The sequence below is a fragment of the Procambarus clarkii genome, chromosome 89, assembly GCF_040958095.1.
Source record: "Procambarus clarkii isolate CNS0578487 chromosome 89, FALCON_Pclarkii_2.0, whole genome shotgun sequence".
Taxonomy (NCBI): Eukaryota; Metazoa; Arthropoda; class Malacostraca; order Decapoda; family Cambaridae; genus Procambarus; species Procambarus clarkii.
In genome coordinates, this window is record NC_091238.1 from 14,524,192 (window position 1) to 14,542,486 (window position 18,295).

Here is an 18,295-nt window from a genome sequence, read left to right on the forward strand (position 1 = left end):
TAATAATAATAATAATAATAATAATAATAATACCAATACCAATACATTTCCAGTTGCCAAGACATTTGGACCAGGCATAACAGTTCGTCATGAACAAATCCACGGATGCTCCCGGACACAGGTTCGAATCCTCGTCACGGCCCTTGTGGATTTGTTCATTTGATGCATCACGTTAGTGTGATCTCTGTGTGTGGGACAGTTCGTCATATTAAACCTTTGCCACTAATGCAAGCGCTACGCTGCCCTGTTCTAAGCGGCTGCTTGGTGAGCCGCTGACACCGACTCGATTACACGAACGAGAATTGCCCGAAGAAAGCATTAAGCCTGAGTAGCACTTCAAGAGAATACGTCACAATGACGTGTCTCAAACAGTTAACCGACGCACACAGAGGAAATGGAAGGGGCGACGTTCAATCCCCCGACCGTCCAAGTGGTTGGGCACCATTCCTTTCCCTTCGTCCCATCCCAAATCCTTATCCTGACCCCCTTCCCAGTGCTATATAGTCATAATGGCTTGGTGCTTTCCCCTGATTCTCCCCCCCCCCCTTATCACGTGGTGAGAGGGGAAGTTGTTGTTGTTGTTTAAGATTCAGCTACTGGGAACTAAAAGTTCCAAGTAGCACGGGCTATGGTGAGCCCGTAGGGGACCTACCTGGCACAGGAGCGGGGCTGTAACTGTTGAAAAAAGGTGTGTGTGTGTACATGTTGTTGTTGTTTTCAGATTTAGCTACTCAGGACGAAGTGTCCATGTAGCACGGGCTATGGAGAGCCCGTAATTGAGTTTGGTTATACATGATAACCTTTTTCCTGTGTGTGTACAGTTTGAGGTACAATAAGTAGGAAACTGAGGTGCTCGGGTGAGTGGGCGTGGCGAGGCCTCCTCACCTGTTTCCTCTGGTCGGTACTTTGTCTATGGCGGATAATTATAGTCTAGGAAGGGATGGTAGGGCGGACACGGGCTAGAGGTCAGGGGCAAGGGGTCATGAGGCACTGTAGAGGTGCCCCTCCGCCTTCATGTCCTCAAACGAAGCTCCACTGACCTTTTTGAGGTTATCTTGAGATGATTTCGGGGCTTTTTAGTGTCCCCGCGGCCCGGTCCTCGACCAGGCCTCCACCCCCAGGAAGCAGCCCGTGACAGCTGACTAACACCCAGGTACCTATTTTACTGCTAGGTAACAGGGGCATAGGGTGAAAGAAACTCTGCCCATTGTTTCTCGCCGGTGCCTGGGATCGAACCCAGGACCACAGGAACACAAGTCCAGCGTGCTGTCCGCTCGGCCGACCGGCTCTCCCGGTCGGCTGGGGTCAGCGTACGGTGCACGACACGCAATGTTTATTTCGGGGAAAACAGCTGAGAATAACGTAAACAAATCCACGTGGTAGATGGCCCAGCTGTAATAAGAACCTATGTCCCCCTGTGACTAGACCTAATTTTGAGCCTTATTTGAGGTGGCATTAAGAGCCCCACTCCATGCCTGGAGTGGTCCACGGTCAATACTTCAAGACGTCGCCTGCCTTCGACCACACACCGTATGAAACCGGGACACTAATAATGGAATGAATACATAACAACTCTCACTAGATAAAGGTTTATCGTCATGAATACATCATGAACGGTATCCCAGGACGTTCTGGCCGCAGGCGGGTGCGGGTGGTTGGGTGTGTGGGCCACAGTTCTAGTGGGCGGCGCCGCAGCTTGTGGGCGGCCGCAGGTTTTGGGGTGGCCGCAGGTGGCGATTCCGGAACCAGGAGGACGACCACTGATGCTGACTTATGCAGAAGCTGAGGCCGACGACGCCCCGGGCGAAAGGTCGCCAGACTGTGGTCACTTGCTACGCCAGCTGGAGAAGGCGTGTGTTTTACAGAAGGTCGAAACGTCGCCTCGCTCTACACTGGGACCCGGGATCGATTCCCTTCCCCCTGGGGGGCAGAGCGAGACGTTTGGCCGTGTTTCCTTACCCCTGATGCACCGCTTCATCGAGGAGTAAATAGGTACCTGGGAGTTAGTCATCTCTTTTGGGTTGCATCGTATGAATAGTCTGACGTTGGTTAGCGAGAGAAACCGCGAGACTTTGTCCTCAACGACGGTAACCAAAATAAAAAAGGAAGACAAATAAAGAGAAACTAATAAAATAGAGAAAGAAAGGAAATATTGTCTTGACTGAGGCAAGTGGGAGATTTACCCAAAGAGAGATACAATTTCCTATTCAGTAACGAAGACATTTTGTCAGAGGGAGAAGGCAAACTTCCCTGAAAACAGTCTCGGCTTCATAGGCAACAGGTAACCTATTATAGGAGACGGGTAACCTATTACAGGCAACAGGTAACCTATTATAGGAGACGGGTAACCTATTACAGGCAACAGGTAACCTATTATAGGAGACGGGTAACCTATTACAGGCAACAGGTAACCTATTATAGGAGACGGGTAACCTATTACAGGCAACAGGTAACCTATTATAGGAGACAGGTAACCTATTACAGGCAACAGGTAACCGGAATGAACTTAGAGGAACACACGCGGCAGACATGAAGAGAATGAACACAGTTTTAAGAGCAGTCACTATGAGAGAGTCAAGAGGAAGTCATTTCCTTAAACAAATTACCATAGTTATTGCGGGGAAAGCGATAGGATCATCAACCACGCCCGGCCGCCCCCTCACACTGGCCGCCCCCCTCACACTGGCCGCCCCCCCCCACACTGGCCGCCCCCCTCACACTGGCCGCCCCCCACACTGGCCGTCCCCCCCCCCCCCACACACCTGCAGCGGCGGGTAAAACGGGTAGTTCGTCCTACCTTTTGAATAGTTACCAGGAAACCTGGGTCCACCGCAGACCCCGGCCATTCCCACCGTTTCCTCGCCCCCAACAAAGGTGCTGCCCCCACAGGATATACTGCCCAACACGCACCGTTCTCCCTGGCTCAGGATAAACCCGCAGGTATAATGAATGTCAGGGTTTTGACGGGTGGTGAAGGGGGGGGGGAGAAGGGGTTACCGTCGGTGCGGTTACCAGCCAGAGGCGTGGGTCGTCTCTAATTGGGATGGGTTCGAATCCCCTTTCTTCCTCCCCCCCCCCCCCCCCCCCCTTCCCTCATACCCTCTTCCGCTTGAGGATATTGAATCATCTCGCGTGTTTTCCATACACCATGAATACACGCATGTATATACATGTTGTATCAAATGTTGGTGACTATGTATACTTTTGATATATCCGGTTAGGAAATACACTCTCAGATTATATAATACAGTCTTCTTGGCATGTATACAGATGTTGTGGCATACATTTAGATATACATTACGTAGAAGGTCGAAATAGCTATCTTCACGAAAAATGTGGTATTTCTATACATATGTCTAGCAGTAAGATATCTTATTTCTATACATATCTTATTTCCACATAGAGGTATAAAAATGTTATCTTCATAGGTGTATCTCTCTGGGTAGTTGAAGTGGGTGTTGGAGAGCAGGATCTGCTTAGTCGCCTGACAGCTGAGTGGACAGCGCTTCGGGTTCGTAGTCCTGAGGTTCCGGGTTCGATCCCCCGGTGGGGGCCCACAAGTTTTTGGGCACCATTCCTTTCCCACCGTCCCATCCCAAACCTTTATCCTGACCCCCTTCCAAGTTCTATATAGTCGTAAGGGCTTGGCGCCTTCCCCTGATAATTCCCTCCTCTCCCTTGTGTTGGAATGAATGTCTTGAGATCTTGAGCAGTTGTGGGCTGGTAGTCCATTGTGCCGCCTTGAAATTGAAATTGAAATTGAAATAAGTTTATTGAGATAAAATACACACAAAGGGATGAGGTAGCTCAAGCTATTCTCACCCCGTTCAGTACATCGTGTTAATACATACATAGACACACATCACAAACAATAAACATATTACCAAACATTCTGAGAGATAAACATATACATTTCCTACGTGCCGCCTTAGTGCAGTCACCCACTGCACTCCGTCCAAAAAAAAAATAAATCCCTTATTCTTACATGCTTCATTTTCCTGTACGTTGATTTCCTGTCTTGCCTTCTCTCTTCGCTCTTTGATTTTCAATGGACCCCGTGGCGCCAATGGACCCCGTGGCGCCAATGGACCCCGTGGCGCCAATGGACCCCGTGGCGCCAAACTCCAGTACACTCGCTCCTGGTGGTATGTCCTGGTCTATTGCTTCAATGTCTGTTCCATTGGAGCCAAGGGAGCCGGTCGGCCGAGCGGACAGCATGCTGGACTTGTGATCCTGTGGTCCTGGGTTCGATCCCAGTCGCCGGAGAGAAACAATGGGCAGAGTTTCTTTCACCCTATGCCCCTGTTACCTAGCAGTAAAATAGTTACCTGGGTGTTAGTCAGCTGTCACGAGCTGCTTTCTGCGGGTGGAGGCCTGGTCAAGGACCGGGCCGCGGGGACACTAAAAAGCCCCGAAATCATCTCAAGATAACCTCAAGATAACCTCCATCCGGGTTGAAGACTTTAAGCTGTTGTCTGGTTGTTGCGTGTCCTCCACTACTTTTGTTAGGAAAGTTGTTTCTGTGGCGTCTACTAATCTTATTCTCCATGTCTCGTGGCCGTCTCTTTACGTCATGATTGATATCTTGTCATGATTGGAAGGTTTATATTCATTTTGTTGGCAGGTGTTTTTGGTGGGCAGTTGTTTTTTTGAATGTTTGTTGTTCTCTACATATTCCTCGCGGGCTGTTCCGTTGTTCACTGGTAACAAATGAACGCGTGGAGTGTCTGCTTGTCAATGCGAAGTTAAGTCATATAATAATAATTTTGCATTTTTTTTTTTTTTTAGAAATGCAAGATAAAGCTATCAGTGACCTGAAGCCGAAGAATGTCAGCAGGCTTCAGGTTGTGTGGAGATGGTCCTCTTGTTGTTATCGACCACACCTGCCAGGGCTCCCTACACCCTTGTTACACACCCAGAGACCCAGTATTTAGGGCCTGGACACACCTGGAGCCCTGGGGACACACCTGGAGCCCGCGGGGACACACCTGGAGCCTGCGTGGACACACCTGGATTCCGAGAGAACACCAGAATTTAGGGCGTGGACACACCCGGAGCCCGCGGGGACACACCCGGAGCCCGCGTGGACACACCCGGAGCCCGCGGGGGACACCAGTATTTAGGGCGTGGACACACCCGGAGCCCGCGGGGAAACAACCGTATTTCCCCCAGGCAAGTTAAGCCCAAACAGTTAAATTGTTTAAGGCTGTGAAATTAATTCTTGTCGTTCCATAACCGAGGTGACCGCAATTCCGCCCTTTGCTCTCTGGCGGCGTCTCTTCTCTAAGGTCACTGGGTCGCGTTGGGTAATGAATATAGAGAAGAGGAAGAGGAGGAGTTGAGGGGGAGAATATAGCGAAGGGATATAGGAAGAGTAGCGAGGAGAATGAGGGGAATTAGATATAAAATGTAAAGTTAATGAGTGGGAAGAGAAGAGCAGGATTGAAAAAGAAGAGGGAAGGAAGGTGCTGTTATTTTGAGGAGAATAATGAGTTAGAGACAGCATTTTTTTTAACGGCACTCAGAAGCACGTCCGAGGAAGGAGGTAATATCCTGTGGCACCAGATGGAACTGTGCTTATAATTAGCTGTGTGTGTGTGTGTGTGTGTGTGTGTGTGTGTGTGTGTGTGTGTGTGTGTGTGTGTGTGTGTGTGTGTGTGTGTGTGTGGGCGGTGGGGGCCGGCCGCCATCACTACTGTTAGTTCCAGCTGCCTCCGCTAAAGGTCAGAAGGGTCTCGTCGTCTCTTGCCAGGAAGTTGGCGGGAAAGTCGTCGAGGGATTAATGTTATAAGTTACATGTCTTGAGTTCTCTTTCCTACGGGACGCGAGTTGACCTATTAGGGGCCCGACTAGCCTATGTCCTGTGTAAAGACATACGAACATAAAATGAACAAATACAAATAGTTTGCAAATACAAACATATTTTTTGAGAGAAAACAAAATAATTAAGAACGAGTTTATTGTAGTCTTTATAAATACAAGCGTTAATGCATTTTGAATTATAATGATTTACTGATCTCAAAGTGCTCGTATTTAGGCATAGCTTAATAATTAATCCAATTAATCCAATTTAATTAATCCGGTCAACGCTCTTCACTATATCACTATATACGAGGGCTGGGCTATGGAAGGGGGGGGACTAGGCTACGAGAAAAAGACAAGAGAACTGGGGCCAGATTCATGAAAGTACTTACGAACGTGTACATCTTTCCTCAATCTTTGACGGCTTTCGTTACATTTATTAAACAGTTTACAAGCGTGAAAACTTCCCATTCGACTGTTGTTATTGTTATAAACAGCCTCCTGGTGCTTCGGAGCTCATTAACTGTTTAATAATTGGAAACAAAGCTGCCAAAGATTGAGAAAAGATGTACAGGTTCGTAAGTGTTTGCGTAAGTGCTTTCGTAAATCTGGCCCTTGGACCTCGCGACGGCTGGAGCAGAAACGCGAAGACGTTGAGGCATTGACAAAAGAACCAGAACTGGGATATTCATCATGAACACGTATCAGAACTAGAGAACATGAGTTGATAACTCATGAACATGGAGAGGGGTCTAAAGAACACGAGGGGAAAGGAAGAACACGTATGAATCATGGATGAGTAAGAGAGCATTACCTCGGTGTCGAAGCAGCGAACATGAAAATGACATGAAAGGGAATATAAACAAATTTAATTGAAAATTTCAAGAGTAGGTACGACAGGAACCGAGAGGGTCAAGAGCTACTGTAATAGACGACAGATGAATGAAAGGCGGGAACCCCGGAGCTGAATCTCACCCTACATAAACAGTAGGTGATTACAGTGAGCTCTTGTCCCTATCCTTCTACTCATATCTCTAAAACATTGATCAATAATGTTTTCCAAACCGGGATATAATAACCTTTTATAAGCTTTAAATTCTTAACCTCATTTTCAAGAATTTATTTTCAAGTCTCTGCCTGACATTTTCTACACGTGATTGTCTTTTGTCGAGCCTCGTGTGACATTTGTCTCGCTGAGTTAAACAATAAACCAAATAAAGTTGTAAAAGATTTTAGTTAGCACCTGGAGGAATTAAAATTTACTGTGACCTTCCGGTGAGAAGTGACATTTCGTTTGTCTTTACAATGAACTTCAAATTGTCCGCACACCCTAAAGTGACAGCTGGTGGGGGGGGGGGGGGTTGAGGGAGGGGCAGTACTCACCTAATTGTGCATGCAGGGGTTGATCTTTTGATGCTTTGATCCCGCCTCTCAACTGTCAATCAACTGGTGTACAGGTTCCTGAGCCTATTGGGCTCTATCATATCTACATTTGAAACTGTGTATGGAGTCAGCCTCCACCACATCACTGCCTAGTGCATTCCATTTATTAACTACTCTGACACTGAAAAATGCTTTCTAACGTCTCTGTGGCTCATCTGGGTACTAAGTTTCCACCTGTGTCTCCTTGTTCGTGTCCCACCCGTGCTGAAGAGTTTGTCTTTGTCCACCCTGTCAATTCCCTTGAGAATTTTGTAGGAGGTTATCATGTCTCCCCTTACTCTTCTGTTTTCAAGGGATGTGAGGTTCAGCTCCTTTAGCCTTTCCTCGTAGCTCGTTCCTCTCAGTTCCGGGACGAGCCTGGTGGCATACCGCTGGATCTTCTCTAACTTTGTCTTGTGTTTAACTAGGTATGGACTCCAGGCTGGAGCTGCATACTCCAGGATTGGTCTTACATAAGTGGTATACAGGGTCCTGAACGATTCCTTACACAAGTTTCTAAAGGCAGTTCTTATGTTGGCCAGTCTAGCATATGCCGCTGATGATATTCTTTTGATGTGGGCCTCTGGGGACAGGTTCGCTGTGATATCAACCCCCAGATCTTTCTCTCTATTTGACTCTTGCAGGATTTCACCTCCCAGATGATACCTTGTGTTCAGCCTCCTGCTGAACGGCGGTCTCGCTTCATGCAGATTGGCGTTCAATCCCCGACCGTCCAAGTGGTTGGTCACCCTTCCTCCCCCCCCCCCCCCTTTGCCAATCCAAATCCTTATCCTGACCCCTTCAAAGGGCTATATAGTCGAAATGGATTGGCGCTTTCCCTTGATAATTCCTTCCTTAACATGAACGCGTATAGAAACGGGTTACAAAGTTAAACCCAGGAATTAGAATCCTTCCTTATGGAGAGAGAAATTAAAAAATCTTAATTTACACTCCCTAGGAAGACGAAGAATAAGTGGTGACATGAAGGATGTGACATGATGAAAGGGTATAATAAGGAGGACATAAATAAGATGTACAGTTACATCTTAACATCTAAATATATCAACTCAAAACAGAACACGAAACAGCGCATATAAATTGGCTAGGTTTAATTTAGGAAAGACCTGGGTAAATACTGGTTTGGGAACAGGGTTGTCGATTTATGGAACAAATTACCGGGTCATATAATAGACGGGGGATCGATGAATTGTTTCAAGCGTGAGTTAGACATGTATGAATGAGTTTGGGTGGACAGAAACAAGAACTGTTTCGTTCTTTTTATTTTGTTCTTGTGTGTGAGGTGGTGATTGTGGGATTGTGAGGTGGTGATTGTGAGGGCGTGAGGTGGTGATTGTGGGGCTGTGAGGTGGTGATTGTGAGGGCGTGAGGTGGTGATTGTGAGGGCGTGAGGTGATGATTGTGGGGTGTGTGAGGTGATGATTGTGGGGTGTGTGAGGTGGTGATTGTGAGGGCGTGAGGTGGTGATTGTGGGATTGTGAGGTGGTGATTGTGAGGTGGTGATTGTGAGGTGATGATTGTGGGGTGTGTGAGGTGATGATTGTGGGGTGTGTGAGGTAGTGATTGTGGGGACGTGAGGTGGTGATTGTGGGGGCGTGAGGTGGTGATTGTGGGGGCGTGAGGTGGTGATTGTGGGGGCGTGAGGTGGTGATTGTGAGGGCGTGAGGTGGTGATTGTGAGGGCGTGAGGGGATGATTGTGGGGGCGTGAGGTGGTGATTGTGAGGGCGTGAGGTGGTGATTGTGAGGGCGTGAGGTGGTGATTGTGAGGGCGTGAGGTGGTGATTGTGGGGGCGTGAGGTGGTGATTGTGGGGGCGTGAGGTGGTGATTGTGGGGGCGTGAGGTGGTGATTGTGGGGGCGTGAGGTGGTGATTGTGGGGGCGTGAGGTGGTGATTGTGGGGGCGTGAGGTGGTGATTGTGGGGGCGTGTGGTTGTACGTACCTAATTGTACTTGCTTAATTGTGCTTGCGGGGGTTGAGCTCTGGCTCTTTGGTCCCGCCTCTCAACGGTCAGGTGTGAGGGTGTGTGAGTGTGTGGTTGTGAGTGTGTGTGGTGTGTGTACTCACCTAGTTGTGCTTGCGGGGGTTGAGCTCTGGCTCTTTGGTCCCGCCTCTCAACCGTCAATCTACAGGTGTACAGATTCCTGAGCCTATTGGGCTCTATCATATCTACACTTGAAACTGTGTATGGAGTCAGCCTCCACCACATCACTTCCTAATGTATTCCATTTGTCAACCACTCTGACACTAAAAAAGTTCTTTCTAATATCTCTGTGGCTCTGTTACGACCCTGGGCCTCTGTGGCTCTGTTACGACCCCAAATCCGTATCCTGATCCCTTCCGAGTGCTATATAGTCGAAATGGCTTGGCGCTTTCACTTGATAGTTCCCCCCCCCCCGGAATAATATTACGAGAGCAGTATTTACGGGCTATTCATGCCCGTGCCACCTCTTGGTTGGCTCAATCTTCATCAATCGAGAGCAGTACGTCCTAACCAGACATTATATGATGATATCCTCAACAGTTGATAAATAAAAGTAATTGCAGAACTCCAGTTATCTAATACTTATCATAAATGGTATAAAACCTTATTATAAGCCAAGGGATTTGTAGATCAGTGTTTAAAGGGAATTCGGAAGTAATATAACACAGCTGATGCCATCTGTCGGCACAAGAGAACACTATCAACTGGCTGGTCAATAGTGGCCATAAGGTACAGCTTACGCCATCTGTTGACATCAAATTGCACTTATAACAAATTACCCCACAAAATACCACTAACGCCATCTAGTTTTTTTCCAACGCACTACAAATAGCCAAACAGCAACCCATAAGGCGGGTTGTTGTGCTCGGGTAGGAGGTTCCAAGCTTCGCCCACAGATGGTATGGGGTGCATAATAAATTGCATATCATTCTTTGTTGACATTCACACAACAGCCAATCACAGGAAGGGATCAGTTAAAGGCGCCATCCACTTAATAAATCATCTTTATTCAGCACACCATCGATGCTTGTGACATTCTGCTTCAACTTTAATCTACCTAAAAAGTGAAATGTTAAGTATTTAAAAGTATTAATATAGTGATAATTAAATACTGCAGGATGTAACGAGTGTTACAGAAACATGGGCTGGCTACCTAGCTTGTGACGTCATCAGTGGGGGTTGTCTCACACAAATAATATCGGCGATACAATGCCTCCGTCCTCTTATTGGTCTACATTATTCAGTTAGATGGAAATTTCTGTCTTGTATAAAACAGAAATTGTTGTTCTTTTGTACAACAACACCAAAGTTGTTGAGCAAAAGGACGTATTTCTTATTTTGCATTTTATTCATATAAGCGTTGGCATTCCCCGCAACAGCCAATCACAGGAAGGTATTTGCTGGAAACTCTGCCATCAACAAAGCTGATTCTTAATGAACTCTAACAATAAATTCGTTTAATAAACGAGTATTTAGGGTCAAGCTACAGATGAACATTATAGGATAACGGTGTTTTAGCTTGCAGCTTCGTTAGACGGAATCCCTGGTCTTAATTTTAAAAATAAAGACTAAAAAGCGTATTTTATTGCTAACTTTTCGAGAAATAAATCCCAGTCTCATAATGCCCGAAACGCTTTGCGTAATAGTGGCTTTAGGCATTGTATGTACTAGCACTATCTATAAATCCATCAATCTTTGTAAAATCTCTTGTATGTATGTATCTTACCTAAATAAACATTTATTTATTTATTTATTTGCGAACATTTACGCATTGATTTTTTGGCTTAAGTTCTCATCATAATCCGTTTTGCATTCTCAACACCATCTGGCTCGTATCTTGTAACTATCTTCGTTACTTAGCCTCAAAACCTTACATTTGTCTTACATATTCTCAACAGTAGATAAAAAAAAAGTAATTGCAGAATTCGTTACAAATAACAAATACAAATTTTTATTCAGGTAAAGTACGTACACACAAGGTAAGATACAAAAGTTGATGGATTTATAGATAGAGCTAGTACATACAATGCCTAAAGCCACTATTACGCAAAGCGTTTCGGGCAGGAAAAACACTAAAGACTAAAACTTAATACTAATTGAGATTAAAGTATAAATTGTGTTGAGAATACCTAATACCAGCACGTTATAAAACCTTATTATAAGCTACCAGACGTATAGATCAGTGTTTAAAGTAATAATAATACATTATTATTAATGTAATAATATTATTAAAATAATAATAATACAGCTGATGCCATCTGTCAGCACAAGAGAACACTATCAACTGGCTGGTCAATAGTGGCCATAAGGTACAGCTTACGCCATCTGTTGACATCAAATTACACTTATAACAAATTACTCCACAAAATACCACTAACGCCATCTAGTTTTTTTCCAACGCACTATAAATAGCCAAACAGCAACCCATAAGGCGGGTTGTTGTGCTCGGGTAGGAGGTTCCTAGCTCCGCCCACAGATGGTATGGGGTGCATAATAAATTGCATATCATTCTTTGTTGACATTCACACAACAGCCAATCACAGGAAGGGATCAGTTAAAGGCTCCATCCACTTAATAAATCATCTTTATTCAGCACACCATCGATGCTTGTGACATTCTGCTTCAACTTTAATCTACCTAAAAAGTGAAATGTTAAGTATTTAAAAGTATTAATATAGTGATAATTAAATATTGCAGGATATAACAGATGTTATATAAAAATGGGCTGTGGCTACCTAACTTGAGACGTTATTATTGGGGGTTGCCTTGACACAAATAATGATACGCTGCTCTGCCTTCTTAATCAAGTAAATTATTCAGTTAGATGGAGATTTCTGTCAGGTGCAAAACAGAAATTGTTGTTCTTTTTTACAACAACCTTGTTGTTGTGCACAAGGACCTATTTCTTAGTTTAATTTTATTCATAAAAGAGTGTTGGTATTCCCTGCAACAGCCAATCACAGGAAGGTATCTCTGGAAGCTCCGCCTCCTTATGGACTCAGCACATCGCTCTAGCTCATGGCTCTCTGTTTCATCTCTTGTATATACAAACTGACTTTTTTCGATTCCTGTTATAATTAATAATATGAGATATAAAAGTTTTTACACAAAATGGCTAAATTCTGTCATTAAATGGACTTTATCTGGTATACACACAAACATACACCAATTTAATACCATTCATCCATTATTAATTTCAAATGTAATGTATACTGTCTAGTTTTTTTCCTCTCGCCATTACTTGGTGCAATATTTGAAAGTTGTCTATTTATTTATCGATCTATCTATTATCTTGTATTTATATTTACAAGTTTCTGTGCTTGGAAGAAAACTCTGCATTGAATTGGGACTAATTTATTAAATAATATTATGTAGTATTAATTAATATTTACAATTATTTATAGCTTAGTTACTTTCATGTAACTCGCAATTGTACATTCTTTACATTAATAGCCCAAATTAGCACATCTTGCTTTTAAATTAGCCCAAAAAGTAGCAAGTAGCGAAATTACACAAATTTGGGCGCGCGGGGCTCACAAAAGTAGCCCAATTCGCTATTTGTAGCCCAATCTGGCAGCACTGGTCGAGGCCTCCAGACTGCCCTGTAGACGGGACGACCACACACCCTACCAACCATAATACGTAACTACAAAAGTCCTTTTTTGTTTAGGTTATTACGGTTTACGATATTAAACATTGTGGCTACGTTATATGTCTGCTGGGACTCGTTCTTTCTCCTATACGAAGGTTAGAAGAGAGGAACACAGCAGTAGGTCTACTGATCTCTGCGTTTAATATGTCGCGCTTTTAATACCTCATAAATAATTTTATGAAAATTTACCTTCATTACAGTTTTCTTCTATACAACATTTCCCCAACCCATGCTCCTGTTTAGATAGTACTTTTTGTACCTATGTGGACCATCGTACATATGTTGATGTAATAGACAATTAGGCAGTAGAATTTGATATTGTTCACTTTATAGTCCGGAAAAAATAAGGCTAAAAGCCAAATGTAAATATTCTTAGGCCTGGTATACCACATATATGAAATATTCGCTCAGCGTGTATTAGGCTTGGTGGTTAGGTTACGTTAGGTTTTATTGGCAACATAAATACAAAAACTTTTCCGGTTTGTCCAAATTTAGTAGTACCAAATTCTACTTTCGTAAGTGTTCAGTTTCAGTACGTTTATTGAGATAATAAAATAAGTTTCAAACTGATAGAGTAGCTTAGGCTATTTCTACTCTCTTAGTGTTCAGTAGATACGCTGAAACTGTCTCTTAAGAATGAGATTATCCTATTATCTGCATAATAACCTAATTAGCCATGCCGGGCAAATGTGTTATTTAGTTTAGGTCATTTATTATACAGCCCATACCCATCCTGTGAGTGGTAGTGGAAAGGCTTACAGGAGGCACATAATGGGCTCAAACTGAACTCCAAAATTAGTTTAGCTAAGCAAGTTACAGTTGTAATGAGTTAGTTACAGAGTTGACTGACATATGTCTAGAGTCTATTCATAGTTTATCAAATTAACATCACTGTAACCCAAAGATATCAAAGGCACTAAAGCAAAGAGTGAGTTCTATTTAACTAGTTTATTGTATATGTTTATTGTATAGTTATTCACACGTGCAGAGGCTGGCTAATATTTTTTTAAAGGGGAAAAATACAATGAAATACATACATATTTAATTTAATTTTAACATGATCAAGTAATTTTGCGATAGACTTTGTCGTTGATAAACTACTGACGCTGGTGCTGCTGGAAACTTATGAATTACTTCCAGAGAAATATCGCAAAAATTATGTTTAAATGTTGACTTGATTTTGCATTACATAATTCCATTACAGAAAAAATATTAAGCACAATAAATCAGCAACAAAGAATGGTGCTAGCGAAAAAGACAACTAGTTTGGTGCTCATAAAAAATTAATTAATCTACATAGGGAAAAATGACTTGGGTGATAACATTTCTTTTTGTAAAGACTTTTCTGGAACCTAACAGAGGATATATCACAGAGTGAACAGTGGAGAGAACGGGAGATGCGAAGTTATCTTGAGATGATTTCGGAGGTATGGGAGTTGTAGTTATGGAGAATGTAAGTCTGGGAAATGAGGGTAGTAATCGGGCAGATAAAGGAATTTAGACTTTGTAGTTATGTTGCAGTAGTTTAACTGGAGTGGAGTTGGGGATGAACCTGTTCTGGTTCTGTTGGATCTCCTTAGGGAGAGCCTTAAGGGGCGGTGAGCCAGGACATGACAGTTGGCGGGGAAAGGTCTGCTTGACAGGCTTCACTTTTGACATGGCCAACACCCACGCCCACTGACTGCTCATGTCAGACATGGGAGGAAACACCACTTGCATCCCTTTCTTCACAAACTTGAACTGTAAAAAAAAAAGATTGAAAACAATTATATGTGAGATTATAAAGCGCTTAGGTAAATCCTCAAAAATCTATAATGCTTTTAGTTTCATGCACAGATAATTTAGTTTATATAATTAATACAATTACAACTTCCGCCATTAAACTTTCGCCTCAAAACGCAAAGTAATCTTTGATGGTATTGTGTTTATACAAAGATTGGTTACAGAAGGTCCCTGGCAGTGGAGGACGGACCATCTTACCTGGAGGTTGCGTCTAATGTCGTTGTCATGGTAGCCAAGGATGGAGATGCTAGTCTCTGGTGTGGGAAGGACGGAGCCCAAAGTCAGTAGGTTGCCTCGGGGCCACGACAGCACCAGGACGTACACCGTCTCCCCCTTACTGGTGAACCTGCACCACCAAACACCTCACTGCTCAATATTCAATTGCAATACCTTGGTGGTTATCTAAATAAAGCTATTTTTAAGCCAAAACCCCACATTATCATAAATTTAAGGGGAAAAATATTTCAGATACAACATTCGACCTTAGGTTTAGGCTTTTTACATCGACGGAAGATTGGTAGATGCAGTTTAATGCTGAAAATCTTAAGTTTTGAGCTTAGGTAATAATAACAGTTCCCAGACATGATCTAGCTAATGTTGAATTTGCGAAATTTGAATGAAAACAAAATATGGATGTCGTGATGATAGGGATCTAAATCCAACAAAATCAATACATAAAAGGTACAGAATATACAGAAATAAGATGTGGCGAGTCTTTATGTTACTCTCACCATACTCCAGGAGTGACACTGTCGTTCTGGTGTGTCCACGGTGTTGAATCATACACGGCATCACCATTGATGTCAAGCCAGGAGCCCAGTTGCCTCAGTCTCTCCTCCATGATAGGTGGGATGCGGCCGTCGTGTGTGGGTCCCGCGTTGATTAATATGTTGCCTGTGTGAATGAAGATCACTAAGAGAGAGAGATCCAATATTTCGTACAGTCGCAATGTTTCTAACATTACATTACTCTTTTAACTCTGACTTCGGTTAACTGCTCAAGTGCTGTTGGCGTAAATGTACGCTTTCAGAGTTGAGTTATTGAAAATCGAGTCAGCTGCGCTATTATTGAACCTGTTGTTGTCAGAGATTTGTAAGGACAGTGGCCACGAGTTGAAAATTAATTTTCAGGGATTAGTCTATGATATTTGTGATTATTTAATAATTATCGGTCTTGATGAAAGAATTAGTGGAAACAGTTGAGAAAAACATGTCGGTGGCGGTGTGAGAGAGGGAGACTTCACTACATTCAAACTATACCCGTAACTTTTGTTCGGAAAAATCAAGCATAGGAAAATGGATCACCCCCAAATAATAGCCACACTGTGGGTTAAAACTGTTAAGTAAGCTTACCACCGCAGCTGATGGTCTGTGCGAGCTCTGTGATGACGTCGTGGATGGTGCGATAGGCTACTACTGGTGCGTTGCGTCGGTAGCCCCAAGAGCCTCGGTCCAGAGTCATGCAGTTCTCCCACTTGTGAGGCTGAAGGACCCCTGCAACACCACCATTTCTCCAGATATTACTACGGGGAGACAACATTGTTCGTGTCCCATTTCTCACTAAGTCCTACCTCATCAGCCTAGAGCATTAATGTCGACCATTCTGCTCACAGACATTCGCTGCCCAAGGGTACCTAATTTGATCTATATGTTATTATAATATTACAACTCACTGGGATGTGGGATAACTTGCAGTAGGCAATGGAAAGTGAAGAGTTCATACCCGGGTTGTAGTGATCGTCGCAGTTATAGAAGGAGCCGTGATGACACCGAATTCCTCTTCCCCATCTGTCGTTGACCACAACGGTGTCCTTGACGGGGGAGTCGTTGAAGAGCCACGCCAGGAACTTGGTGGAGTTCCAGTACCAGTCTTCAATCTCCCAGTCACCATCTGACCAGATCACCTCCGGCTGGTAGGTGTTCACCTGTTGCATACCAAAATTGAACTAGAGGGTTTTCTGTTGAACTTTCGTCGTTTCGATTAAGGAAATATAGATTTAACATAAATTGCTAATAACAAAGTATTGCATACTGTTACGACCCTGGGTTCTCCAGTGGAAACCAGAGGTCTGGTTTCTACTGGAGATTTCCACAGTTTACTGGTTTCCACAGTAACAATACGTTGCATAGGGGAAGATCTTTAATGTGCTTAGCTGCACGATCAATTAGGCTCCTTCCGGCACCACGACATGAGGGAGGCCAGCTGGTCGCTAGGAGCTCTCTCTCTTCTCTGGCTGGTGTTCGTGCGGATAAGACCTACTCTGTGGCTGCACCCCTACTCTTCTCCCTTCTCCTCTTACTTATTTCCCTTACCTGAAGTTCCTGTACCCTTAAGTTAAGTATTCTATGGTGTTAAGTGTGCCTACTCTGGTAGTAAATATTGGTGAGACCTGGGGTTAGTATTTGCCAGTGTTTTGGGTACCCCTAAGTGTTGTATTTTGTATTAGGGTACCACATGGTCTCACTACCCTAAGCTGCATCCAGCTTCAGTGCTTATCCAGTAGTACTTTACCCTAGCTTGTTTAGTGTAAACCTTGTATCCTGCCTACGTGGACCAAGGCTTTTAACGTAAGATAGTGTGGTAAAGTTATTATTATTATTGTTATTGGTGTGAGTGTATATGGGGGGTTGTTAAGGGGTTAATAAATAAGTACATGAATTACAGAGTATCCCTTTTTCCTATGTGGGAGCGCATTGATCAACCCTTAGACTAACATATATGGTCTAGTAGCAAGTTATTACTACTGTGGATAGTTTATTTTGGGGGCCGGGCCTTTTAGCTCTCCCATATTTGATACTCTTGTCTTCTAACTACCCTTACCCCTTAATAGTACCAGTACCCCATAGAAGCTCTACATCTATTTTTATAACAGGCTCATTTGGGCACTCAGTTTTCACTTGTGTCCCCTTGTGCTGTGTGTGTGTGTGTGTGTGTGTGTGTGTGTGTGTGTGTGTGTGTGGCTGTGAGTGTGAGGGCGTGGCCACTGACCGCTGCTGTCACTGTGCTTCGGGGCAACGCCAGTCTACTCTCTTAATGTTTAAAATGCAATTTGCAGTGTCCAGGGATTGAGGGAGACGGCCCCTGGAAATTGATGGGTGGGGGGGGAAGGGGGGTATAGGGTGCGTGTCTGTGCGTGCGTTGGTGGGTGAGGGAAGGGTGGAGGGTGGGGGGGTTGAGTGCATACACGGTACCACTTTTCGCTTTGAAGTATGTACGTGCCCAAAGACAGTGGTCATCAATGTTTTCGCTCATTTTTTGAGTGACTGTAGCCACTGTAATGTTGTTTTTTAGATTCAGATACTCTGAACAAAAGTTCCAAAGTAGCACGGGCTATGGTGATCCCGTTGTGGACTTACCTGGCACAAGGGCGGGGCTGTAACTTATGGGGCCACTTTAAGTGATGACCTTAGTATTACGTAGACCATTTGCGAGTGTTGCCTCCTCGTAATTACTCAGATCATCAGGTTTGATTTAACTCGCAGGTTCGTACATATATTCTGCAGGTCGGGAAATTTGGCGGCACTGTTTTATGATCGGTTGTGACCGCAGGGCACCGGGGCGACCCGTACAGCACAAGCCCCAAATTGGTCTTGAAGCTGTACAAAAAAAGTGGTGCGGGTATTGTGGTGGAGAGAG

The 18,295-nt window shown here is 44.1% G+C and overlaps 2 protein-coding genes across 7 annotated transcripts in view; one reads left to right on the top strand and one right to left on the bottom strand.

Moving 5' to 3' along the window:
• Nucleotides 1-18,295, top strand: part of LOC138359166 (uncharacterized) — an 80,460-nt gene that overhangs the window by 30,992 nt on the left and 31,173 nt on the right. The window lies entirely within an intron of this gene.
• On the bottom strand, nt 14,197-15,548 carry LOC138359089 (alpha-L-fucosidase-like). Its single transcript, XM_069317787.1, has 3 exons — nt 15,391-15,548; nt 14,858-15,005; nt 14,197-14,617 (listed from the first exon to the last, which is right to left on the bottom strand). Exons 1-3 carry the CDS (start codon nt 15,498-15,500, stop codon nt 14,375-14,377), a joined length of 501 nt encoding a protein of 166 aa, XP_069173888.1. The 5' UTR covers nt 15,501-15,548; the 3' UTR covers nt 14,197-14,374.